Here is a 12151-nt window from a genome sequence, read left to right on the forward strand (position 1 = left end):
AAGCTTTTCTTTTTTGAGAGGGTTCGAGACTTTTTTGATGAGATTTTTAACCAGAGCGCAGCGATGGTTAAAAACCTCATCAAACATCTCATCAAAAATCTCGTCAAAGACTTTACTTACAAAGGGACATGCCCGATTCTATACAGTACTCTTTAAATCATATCATCATTTGAAATGTGTTTTTTCTGACAACTTTCTCCATTGTTTCTAAATAAAAATTCCCACCTCAACTGCATGGTATGTTAATTATAATTCTAATGAAATCGTACAAAACTGTTCTTTAAGACATAACTTTATTTAAGACTCAAATTCATATATTTGTAAAGATACAAAATTATCAAATTACATCATTATTCATTACATGGAAGACATAGATTAATAAAAGTATTTAATGTACTGAGTACATTTATTTGTAAAGATGTTTTAAGACGAGTACAATTGTGCTAGTCTTGTAGTCTGGCATTCTAATAGTCTAGATTACTAAAAATCTGGTATTTGGATATTCAAGTAGACTACTAATTTAGTATTCTAATAGTCTTGTAGTCTATTAGTCTTATAATGTAGTATTCTTCTACAGTTATGACCAGAAAACTCTAATATGAAAATACAACTTTAATATTCAATTCATGACTTTAAATAGTCCAATGAACATAAGACACAGCAGTTGTGAATGCGCAAATAGGCCCATAGTTGATTTTTTCAAGCTATTAACTTTATAAACACATGAAAACACTTGATTATTACTTCAATGTCGTCTTCCTATTTTGTAGTTTTCTGGTTCTATCTGTAGTCTAAATAGAATCCTACACGTCTAGTAGTCTATATGAGTCTCATTGATAACGAGCTTATTAGTCTACAATTCACTAGCATTTTAGTCTACTAGTCTACTACATCAATAGTCCACTAAATCAATAGTCTACTAGTTCACTAGTCTAATAATCCAATAGTCTACTAGTTTACTAGTCTACTAGTTTACTAGTCTACTAGTTTACGAGTCTACTAGTCTACTAGTCTACTAGTTTACTAGTCTACTAGTTTACTAGTCTATTAGTTTACTAGTCTACTAGTCCACTAGTCTACTAGTCCACTAGTCTACTAGTCCACTAGTCTACTAGTCCACTAGTCTACTAGTCCACTAGTCTACTAGTCTACTGGTCTACTAGTTTACTAGTCGACTTGTCTTCTAGTCCAGTAGTCCACTAGTCCACTAGTCTACTAGTGGACTAGTCTACTAGTCCACAAGTCTACTAGTCCACTAGTCTACTAATCCACTAGTCTACTATTCCACTAGTCTACTAGTCCACTAGTATACTAGTCCACTAGTCTACTAGTCCACTAGTCTACTAGTCCACTAGTCTACTAGTCCACTAGTCTACTAGTCCACTAGTCTACTAGTCCACTAGTCTACAAGTCTACTGGTCTACTAGTCTACTAGTCGACTAGTCTTCTAGTACAGTAGTCTACTATTAGTCCATTAGTCTACTTTTCTAGGAGCTAATTTTGGTGAATTATCTTCAATATTATTTTGTTCCACTTCTTCCCAGGGTAGTTTCAAGTGCGCAAATCCTAGAAATAATTATTTTTAAAAATGTTACGTACATAATTACTGTTTCTTAAAGTGATCATTAAAATTGAACGGAATGAACGTTGTTTTCGTGCCTGAATCTTTTTGATTACGAACGTCATTCACTACGGATTTTGTAATTGTAAAACTAACAATGAGCCCTGAAGTTTAAACTTTTGTGTTTTGATGGTTTTGGATCAAGCATTGATCTTTTGAAAACATACGGATTTGCAGGGGCAGACACAGGATTTAAGTGAGGGGGGGGGGGGGCAAGATTTTTTAGGAACAAAAAAATTGATAATTAGGAACAAAATTAAAGGAGTAGGACAGGGATTTAGGAACAATAAAAAGATTGTGCAGGATTAGGAACAAAATTTAAGGATTAGGACAAGGATTTAGGAACAATAAAAAGATTGTTCAGGAATAAGGAACAAAATTAAAGGATTAGGACAGGAATTTAGGAACAATAAAATGATTGCTCAGGAAATAGGAACAAAATTAAAGGATTAGGACAGGGATTTAGGAACAATAAAAAGATTGCTCAGGAATAAGGAACAAAAATATAGGATTAGGACAGGGATTTCAGGTGGGTCGGACACAGTATTAGGAACAGGAACAATAATAGGAACATTAGCAATTTAAGAACAAAAAGAAATTACTAGTTTCTTACGAATTTCTAATTCTAAATTCATCGCTAACAATAACATTTACTTGTTGTTGTTGATTTATAAATTAAACTGAAGAAAAGACTCAAGATGTGCAGTGTGCCGCGTACCAATAAAACAAAACACTATGTCTGTCGTCGTATACTTACATCGTTGGTTATAAACTTATATTTATTTTTAACAAGCTAGAAAAATATTTTTTTTCGTCCTTCTCTTCTGATGATTCAATCTTTCAATAAATATTAATTATTATATTTCCATTAAATAAAAAATAATCAAATAGCTTAGAATTGAAAAACACATACGATTTATCAAATTGGGAACATTTTTTGCCTCGAAATCTCAGGGGGTGGCGAATGTCCCCCCGCCACCCCCCTGTGTCCGCCCCTGCGGATTTGATTCCTCTTCGATATCCCTTTGTTGTCCCAATAAACATGGGAATTCGATGACGAATTCGATATCTTTTTTTAAAATAATTCTTTGATTTAGTAAAGTGATACCTACTAAGAAAGCTGTAATCTGTAAGAGTTTACTCTGCTATGTTCACAATTTGTTTGTTAATGTTTTGACTGCATACTGTTGTAAATAGTAAAACAAGAAAATTGCAGTATACAAACAGAGTAAACTTATCAGTCTTCACTGTTCATCTTGCAAAGACATTATAAACACATCTTTATAGTCTTTTACCCAATTCATAAAATAAACTCTATAGCAGACATAATAATATTTTGGCTTTTGAAATTAGGTATTACAATGCTAATTCATAAAAAAGACGATAACGAATTCGTCACTGAATTCCCATGTTTTTTGGAACACCCTGTATCTTGCAGATATAAATTTAAGCGTTCAATATAAAAAGATACTCCACACAAAGTTTCGAGCTCAGAGCTGGTTTTCATACCCTGCAGGGATAACTGAAAGTTTTCATATTTGAAATCGAGACCAAGAGTTCGAGAATAACGACATTCTACTCTAATTACTGATTAAAAGAATGAAAGAAGTTATAAAGATGCGTAATAAAACAATGACATATATTTTGGAAAAAAAATGTCGGTATAGGTTGAGTTGAGATATATAGTGAAATAATAATAAGAATGCAACTTTAATCTTTCTGTAATTAGAAATTGATTCCACCTCTAAAATCATATAAATGTGTCTTTACATTGGTTAAAGACAAAAAAATTATATAAAAAATGTGTAATTTTTATAGTTGAGGGTAAAAAAGTAAAATAAAAACTTGCATTTCTAGCTGTTGAAAGCAACAGAGTTTTTAAAAAAGTTGCAATTCCAGCGGTTAAAACAAAAAATAGTATTATAAAATTTTTGTGTTTCAATTGGTTGAAGACGTAAAATTTATTTTAAAAAAGACTCCATATTTATGTCTCAACCGCTTGTTCAACCGCTACCGCTGGATTTTTTCTCCAAAGAAAAATTAATCATTGGTAATAAAAAGATTTACGAAAATCAATTTTAAATAAATTGATATCAACTATATTGAATATATTAAAATACCTAGTAAAGTATCTTCTTTCCACAACCCCATACATCTAGAAATAACCTTATATTTGTATCAATCCTCATCTAGCATTATTCAATCTCACTTATGATGCATAAATTTATTAGCATGCATCGTAAGGTTAAATATAAAAAGAAAGGTTCTGTAACAAATTAATCAAATTTGAGCTAATTTGAAGAGATGTTTGAAGAAAGAAATTGGGAATCAATATAAGGACATGGCTTTTGATTTTATATATTGATATATTGAAATAATAACCATGGAATTAAGGAAGGGGGGGGTGTAGGGTGAAATTAAAGGGGGGGGGAAGCAATGCCCCATACCTGACAGACGCCATTGATAGAGTCGGAGGAAGGTTTAAATCTAAATAAGTTTTCTCCGGACTGTAATTAAAGTTGAAGGTTTCCTCAGCTATGTGATATTCTAAACAAAAAAAGTGTTTTATTTTTAGAATTATTCTCAAACCATGTGGCGTCTATTGTAGAACCTAAACTTAGACAAATATAATATAATCTAGAGGGAGTAGATACCGATTCCCAAATATAATATAATCTAGAGGGAGTAGATATCGATTCCCAAATCCCAAATAAAAAATAAAAGGTATTTTACTTTGTCGTTTTTGAATGTTAATGTTTATTGGGACACCATGTATTATTTTCCAATTTATAGATACCTATTACTGGTAGACATTCAGTATCTCTCCAGAAGTACGGTTCCAGTACATCTTGTTCTCCTTGTACTGGAAATTCCAGAATTCGTACAGTTGTACTGTTTAGAGCGTATACAGGAGATGCATCATTAGCCACCTGTACACAGTACAGTACAATGAACAAATGTACATTGTACAGTTGTACATGCATGTGAATAAGAATTAATCACAGGAAACTTAAAGATTAAGTTTTAAACTTTAAGAAATTAATGTCCATTTTATAAATATTTTTTTAACATAAATAAGTCTCTGTCCGGGGACGCAAATTATTCAAAAAACTAATCACTCGTCTCAAACTCTATTTCATATTTTTAAAATCTATTTTATCTTTGATATTTCAAACTTTGATTATTTAACATATCAAAGTTCTTCGACATGATGATGCAATGATATAAGCATTATAAAATTATAGTATGCTCCAAGTAATCAGTTTCTATATGAAATTATAGGTTTAGTGTTTACTGCACACATCAATAAGCTTTAATTCATTTTTTTTACATTTTTGAAGACCTTACTAACCTCTATGTTTAAAGCTCCAAGGTAAAGGGGACAGCACACTGTGTTAGATGAATTTTCGCACATCGAGCTTTTAATCTAAATTATTGATTAAGAAACAGAGCAAATCTTATCAGATTATTTTTCAAACATACTGAGCTTTTTTATCTAAATTATTAATTAAGAAACAGAGCAAATCTTATCAGATTATTTTTTAACCATAATGAGCTTTTTATCTAAATTATTGAAAAACAAAACAAATCTTATCAGATTATTTTTTAAACATAATGAGCGTTTTATCTAAATTATTGATTAAGAAACAGAGCAAATCTTATCAGATTATTTTTTAAACATAATGAGCTTTTTATCTAAATTATTGATTGATAAACAGAGCAAATTTTATTAGATTATTTTTTAAACATAATGAGCTGTTTATCTAAATTATTGATTAAGAAACAAAGCAAATCTTATCAGATTATTTTTTAAACATAATGAGCGTTTTATCTAAATTATTGATTAAGAAACAAAGCAAATCTTATAAAATTATTTTTTAAACATTTTTTAACTTCTATATATGTATATTTGGTTTGTCTAGATGTGTTTAGTTATAACCCTAGAGATTGTTTGTGGCCGGTCAACGTTCATGCCCAGACAAAAAATTTCTTTTTAAAGTTTTTTTAAAGCTATCAGTGCAAACCAATAATCTGCATAATGGCTGCTTAAAATACACCATTTAAAAGTTTAAATTGTTATTAGAAAAAGGTCGTGAAGCACTTCGTTTCTTTAAATATAAATAATTGTGAATTATATGAAAGAAATCTTAAAGAGATGTCTAAAGCAAGATTAATAAAAATTTGTGAAAATATGCAATTATTCATTAGCTTGAATCCACATAAAAAACTTACTGCACTTAAAATATTGTTCATAACTCCAAAGCTTCTGTCAGACCTAGCAGATTGGGCCAGTCTAGAAACTCAAGATATAGTTATCTATTCGCTAAATCAAAAATTTGTTATGTTTGATGAACTTTACGTTAAGCTAAGTTTGGATACAGAGATTTACAGATTTAAATATTCACATACAGTGAAACCCTTAATAACGAATACATCGGAAGAATTTATCAAATGTCGTCTTGACAATTTTTCAATGAGTTTTATACTATATTTCGTAAATTTCAGTATTTGCGAAAATAAATAAATAGCCATGAATATGCGGGAACAGTTTTAAAGAGTTCCATATAATCATTTAATTAAAAAACTAAATATCTGCAACATTCCATTATCAGAAAGTGATGAATACGACATTTGAAGAATTCTTTCGATGTATTCGTTATTAAGGCTTTCATTGTATATTGCGACATTTCTGCTACGGCTTTGTGACATCGTAGATCCTTTATGCTTTATTTCTAGCACAGATATGAAAAAACTGAAATTTGTTTGTTCTTCTCAAATAGGTCTTCAACTCCTTCAATAAGAGATGTTATAATTTTAATCTTTCGGTCAATTTACGTTAGTTTGCCTTGCATTATAATTCAGATATTCTAACAGAGCTACTTTAAAGGGTTAATTAAGGGGTTTGATCTTGATTAAAGCCTTCAAACCCACTTATACTTTTGGTTCCTTGGATCTAAGGTTACAACTTTTGATTTTATAGGAGTTTTGAAAAATAAATCGTGATAGCTTTTCGCCTTAAAATGTGCTTATTTTAGTCAGTAGTGCATAAAGTGATAAGCAAGGCATGAAATGGCGTAGTTTTAAAAACGAATTTATGTTTTATTTTCATTGAATTGATCGGCAATGATTGAAAATAAATACGATTTTTTAATACCTAAAGAGCTCATAGAGTTAATGCATAATACACGTTTACTTATAAAAAAAACCTGTTTTTGGTATGCAACAATTTTCACTGAATTCCGCTAATCTAAAACATTTCTTATGCCGGTCCATTTTTATGACACGTGATAAATAATTATTCCTGAGTTGTTGCATAATAAGAGGACATTCTCGTAAAGTTACACAGCTCCTTCCTAGCTCACACTCTGCACTTGAAACTATAACAAGTTTTAATTAGTTTTAAATATTCAAAGATTTCAACGCCAGATCCACACCGGTTCCCTTAAAAGCTTTTATTGATCAAGTTTGAATCATGGATGTTTAAAATATTAAAAACTGTTTATTTTCAATTGTGGTTTCTTAAAAATTGACTTGTGCATTTCTACTACTGGAAAACATTGCTTTTAAGCCTAGGAAAACATCTTTCACAATATTGATCAGATTCAGATTCCAAGGATATTGTTATTAAACGGGAATTGTCATCATTGTCACTTGAAATTACGCTTACAGTCCCTTTAAACATCACTTTGAAGGAAATTAAAATTATGATATTAGAAGATTGAATTTTTGAGAATCTTTTAAATTTTTTAAAGCCTATTTTTTTAAGTATCGTTGATATCACCCTGCAAACTGATATTGATATTTGATTTGATATTATTTGATTCAACAGAATTCATAGTTTGAAATATCGAAGATCTACGACATTGGGTTGCAAATATATAATGATTAGACAATCAGAGTTTACGGTCTGAACTCAGTTTCTTTTTTTTCAATTTTTATTTAACATAAAAAGAACATTATGAGTACCTGAGTTCCAGAGGGAGAAGGTTGAAATAAAAACTGCTAATCAGAAAAATAATCATAATTTTTCCGGAATAATTTAAAAATCCCGTTTAAAGAAAAACTTTCTTATTCATTATTATTCAATAAATATTTAATATCAAACAGAGAATGCTTTTTTACATAAAATGAGTAAAATTTAATTGGTTTTATGAAAATATTTTTTTATTGTTTTTAAAATATCCAATTTAGTTTTGATTTATTATCAGAAATAAATGTTTAAGGAAAATGATAATTGCTTAAGAAGTATATTTCAAAAATTTGAGCTAAGAGATATTTTGAATAAATTATTTGAAGATATTTTGAATTAATTATTAACAACTCAGAATGTAAATCTTTAAATGTCGGGACACTTTAAGTTAATTCGGCAGGTATTTTAAACCATTTAAAAATCCATAAAATACTAAAAATTTGACCTATTTTAATAGTTTAAAGCAATAAAACTAATTTAACATTATATGATATTTTTATATTCCTAGAAGTTTCATGGTTTTCAATTAAGATTCAAATGCCAGTTGTGTTATTTTTGGCTTGTTATGCACAGCACACCATTTATGTCTAAAAATTAAATACTTGTCGTCAATATATTGCATATCCTATTGTTAAAATTTTATTGGATTTTTAATTTTTATTTAAAATCCACAAAAATGTATAATTACTTTTAATTCGAAATAAACGTAATTTCCGTAAATAATTAATGAAAATTGTTTAAAATAACAAAATGAAATCAAACTTTATTAGATTTGATACCATTTTTAACATTAGCCACATCCTAGATGAATACATCATAAGATCGATCAAATAGTTTATAGGTTGGGGACAAGTTGTGGAAAATTGAACACTCTCCTTTTAGTGTTACATAACAAGAATTTTAGCGCTAAAATATAATGATTGATAAATCCGGAAAATGTACATTTTGCAAAAGTTTATTTATACCGTGGTTTAAACAATTCTCAAAAAGGCTTGTTTACTTTGTTTAAATCTGAATCTTTCCAAAATTTGTGGAAAGAGGAACACAAAAAAGGCCCAAAAAAAGAAAACATTTTTTTGAATTATTGATAAACGAGTTTTTTTTTTGTTGAGTCATTGTCAAATATAGTTAAATCTATTTGTTAAAGAATTGAGTCTTTGCAACAAATCCCAATTTTCCAATACCAATATATCTACAACCAAATTATGTAGACCTTTGATATTTCAAACTTTGATTGTTTGATGTAACAGAAGTCATAGTTTGAAATATCTAAGGTCTACAACATTGGGTTGTTAAGATATAGGGATTTAAAAATCAGAGTTTGTGACAAAGACTCAATTCCTTTAAATAAAGAAGAGTTTCTTAATGTAAAATTGAATCTATCTATACCAAGAAATTTACCCTTTATTAATGTCAGTTTCAGTATTTTAACCTGAATTATGAACCTAACCTACTAAACGTGTGTCACTATAAACCGTCCCCCAGTGTTTAGTCACTACTCAAGAAAATAAACAGTTAGCTCCCTAGCTGCAACTACCAAGGTTTCAAATCTCAGGATGAACTGGGAAGAGTAGACTGAAGAGAACCAAGGGACGGAAAATTAAGAGATTTAGAAACCGAGTTTACTTTCCTAAGTTATTTATTTTAAAATTGGTTTTTAGTAAACCGTGCATGTAAAAATGGGAATAAAGGAATTAAACAAGACGCCTTAATAAGACTGGAATCGTAATTTCCAATAAACCTCTATTACAAGCTTTGATGAAAAAGTGACTTGCAAATTTCTTGCAGAAACAACGGAAAATTAAATTATCAGAATTAAACTCTTTTCACGCCAGAAAAAACTATGATTTCTTCCACATCTTGGTCAGACAAGTTTCTCTTCATGCTTCCGACTTTCAGCGCTGCAATTAATGGATAATGTAAAAGTTTTAAATCAACTGTCGTGTATCGTGTATGTACTCAACAAATATTTCATTAAAAATCCTTTTCAGAGGTTATGATGTCCTGAAACCAAAGTATGATAAAAGCTTTATGATTTTGGAATTTTAAAACCGGGTTTTGTTTGCAAATCATGTAAAGTTTCCAGCTCCAATGAGAGACACATTTGACATAAATTGAGTTTAAGATAGCTTAACATGGAGACATGTGACATAGATTAAAGATACAAGGAGACGTGATTCACCGACATAGGGTCAAACAACCTATAGAGCCAAATGCCATAGGGTCAAACGAAATAGGGTTAAACCACCTAGGGTCAAACAACCTAGGGTCAAACTACAAACGGTCAAAAACGCGAAAAAGGGTGTAACGACCTTGGGTCAAAAAGTGCGACACACGGGCTAAATTTCATTAAGACTATTTTTGGTTGATTTGAACTATGTTCATTAGAACTAGTAATCGCAGCGCTCAGTCCCCTAGCATATCCTAGCCGCAGCGCTCGGCCCAGAAATTGGCTTAACCTAACCTAACCCTGAAGTTATGTTTTGTGTTCATTTGAACTAATAGCCGCAGCTCTCGGCTTCTAATCTGTCCTAGCCGCAGTGGCCGGCTCAGAAATTGTCTTAACCTAACCTAACCCTGAAATAATACATTTTTTTTATTTTGACCCTTTGTCGTTTTACCCTTTGTCGCGCGCGTTTGTTACCGTTTGTCGTTTGACTCTAGATCGCTTGACCCTAGGTCGTTTGACCCTGGGTCTTTTGACCCTAAGTCGCTTGACCCTATGTCGGTGAACCACTCAAGATGATAAAGATAAACATTTTTGGCACAATGCATAACAAAAGAATGGAGTTGTTTGCTTAAAAATTTGCCTAAAACGTAAGCCAAAACTATTGCTAATACGCAAAATGATTCGCAAATTTTCTTGCGATAGAAATTTGGATATTTGAGTCACATAGTACGTATTACTTTATAGCTACATAAGTTTAAATGATTAGAAAAAGAAAATTTAGATAATTTTGAAATTTTGTAAAAATATGTTTCAAAACTGAGGGAACACATATCATTGATGAGCTAAAATGTCTGTAGCATTTTTTCCTGGAAAGAGTTTTGTTTACAGACTGTCCTGTTAGGGGTATATGACAAAAGTGTCAATAACAATAACGTGATTTAAATTAAGAATAAGATTAAAAAGTATTAAATTTAATCACTTCGCTTATCGCTCTTCGTTAAACGGCTGGACCAAATTAGCTGAAATTTGTTGAGGGAATCCATAGGTACCTTGGGGGTGGCATAGGAAAAAGTTTTTATTTTGATTCCTTGGGAAACAATGAACACATCAACTAAAATCGTCATTTAAGACTAAGCTATGAATAACCTGGGCCGGGTACTTCACTTCCGCTATAGTTACATTTATAATTGTAATTTTCTAGCGAAGTTTCGCTCTAAATCCAGAAAGTAAAATATATATTGTTATTATTGTTATTACTCAGTAAAGATTCTATGATAAACTGCGCCCAATTTCTTGGTTTCTCTTTGGTCTAAGTATTTGATATATATATATATATATATATATATATATATATACATTTATTTATAGTACGAATCGCTTTCCCAAGCGGTTTATTTTTTATTTTAAACAACAATAATAATAATGTTTATTAAACTGAGTGTTTCAATAAAATCAAATATTTTCTCAGAAATAAAGAGAGTTTTTTATCCCCCCTGTACACTTAAGCGCCTGGTGAAAGCAGTCCAGTGGTGTAAAAACCTGAGCAGTTTAATCTTTAAACGAATCACTATTTTTTACTTCCGACAGATTAAATGGATGGTTTAAAAAGAAAGAACATAACCAACAGGGGAATGGTGGAAGGAAAGGTGGAGGGAGGGATGACTAAATATTTAGATTTTTTGTCCCCTTTTGCCAACTTTTGTACTGCCCTGTTAAATAATGGGCCCCATGGCTGGGATGTAATGCAAGAGTTACGCATTACCAGTTTTCTCGGCTTTATGAAAAAATCAAATTTTTAGCAATTTGGTAAAATAAAAGAATATTTTAAATTGAATTTATTGCTACGAAAACATCTTACCTAGTTTAAATAAATACTCATAGTTAATTATTTATAACAATTAATAAATTATGACTAAGGAGAAATTATTCTCTTATATTTCTCTTAAAATCTCACTTCGTAGAATCAATCTCAAGGTCACAAAGTCGTACCAATAATGTTGTAAAATTAAACATTCCCCCTCCTGATTTAAACTAGTTTAAAAACCATTTACAATTTTCTGGGTTAGGGCTGACAAATTTCTTAAAACGTTTGTTTTCCCCCTACATCTCATTTTCTTGATATGGAGCTGCGTACGTGGGAGTAGATGATAATGTATCATGTGCCTAGTATATGAATGGTACCGGCTTATAGGTTCATTCACCCAGTCTTAACAAACCATTCAGGATTCATACAAACTTACTTACCACCTACTCAACAGGGTTACCCACAAAGGATAAAATTTCACAGACGACTGTTTGAATCAAATTTTACTTACTTTGTTCCTTTCAGCTGTATAATTTATTTTTTCATTCTTTCCTTGGAAAATCATAAATTAACTGTACAAGACAA

General features: G+C 30.6%; 1 protein-coding gene across 3 annotated transcripts; it reads right to left on the bottom strand.

Moving 5' to 3' along the window:
* Positions 1-279: 279 nt before the first annotated feature.
* Positions 280-10971, bottom strand: LOC111695435 (uncharacterized). Of its 3 annotated transcripts, none has more exons than XM_023464776.1 (11): positions 10909-10971; positions 8097-8179; positions 7589-7621; positions 6924-6999; positions 5855-5915; positions 4974-5048; positions 4419-4551; positions 4069-4168; positions 3742-3776; positions 1484-1566; positions 280-488 (listed from the first exon to the last, which is right to left on the bottom strand). In XM_023464776.1, exons 2-11 carry the CDS (start codon positions 8107-8109, stop codon positions 465-467), a joined length of 633 nt encoding a protein of 210 aa, XP_023320544.1. In that variant the 5' UTR covers positions 8110-8179; positions 10909-10971; the 3' UTR covers positions 280-464. The 3 variants fall into 3 exon arrangements, with proteins under 3 accessions (XP_023320544.1, XP_023320528.1, XP_023320535.1); XM_023464760.1 differs by having other exon boundaries at positions 7589-7624; positions 10909-10970; XM_023464767.1 differs by lacking the exon at positions 10909-10971 and adding an exon at positions 9043-9252 and having other exon boundaries at positions 7589-7624.
* Between the last annotated feature and the right edge of the window lie 1180 nt (positions 10972-12151).

Source organism: Eurytemora carolleeae, unplaced genomic scaffold, assembly GCF_000591075.1.
Source record: "Eurytemora carolleeae unplaced genomic scaffold, Eaff_2.0 scaffold43, whole genome shotgun sequence".
Classification (NCBI taxonomy): Eukaryota; Metazoa; Arthropoda; class Copepoda; order Calanoida; family Temoridae; genus Eurytemora; species Eurytemora carolleeae.

Bases quoted from the DNA above. Each gene is read 5' to 3' on its own strand.
- LOC111695435 (XM_023464760.1), bottom strand. The intron at 3,777-4,068 runs GTATGGGGCATT...GGTTATTTCTAG, and splicing joins CTATCAATGGCGTCTGTCAG to ATGTATGGGGTTGTGGAAAG. The intron at 489-1,483 runs GTAGACTAATGG...TCCAAATACCAG, and splicing joins CAAAATTAGCTCCTAGAAAA to ATTTTTAGTAATCTAGACTA.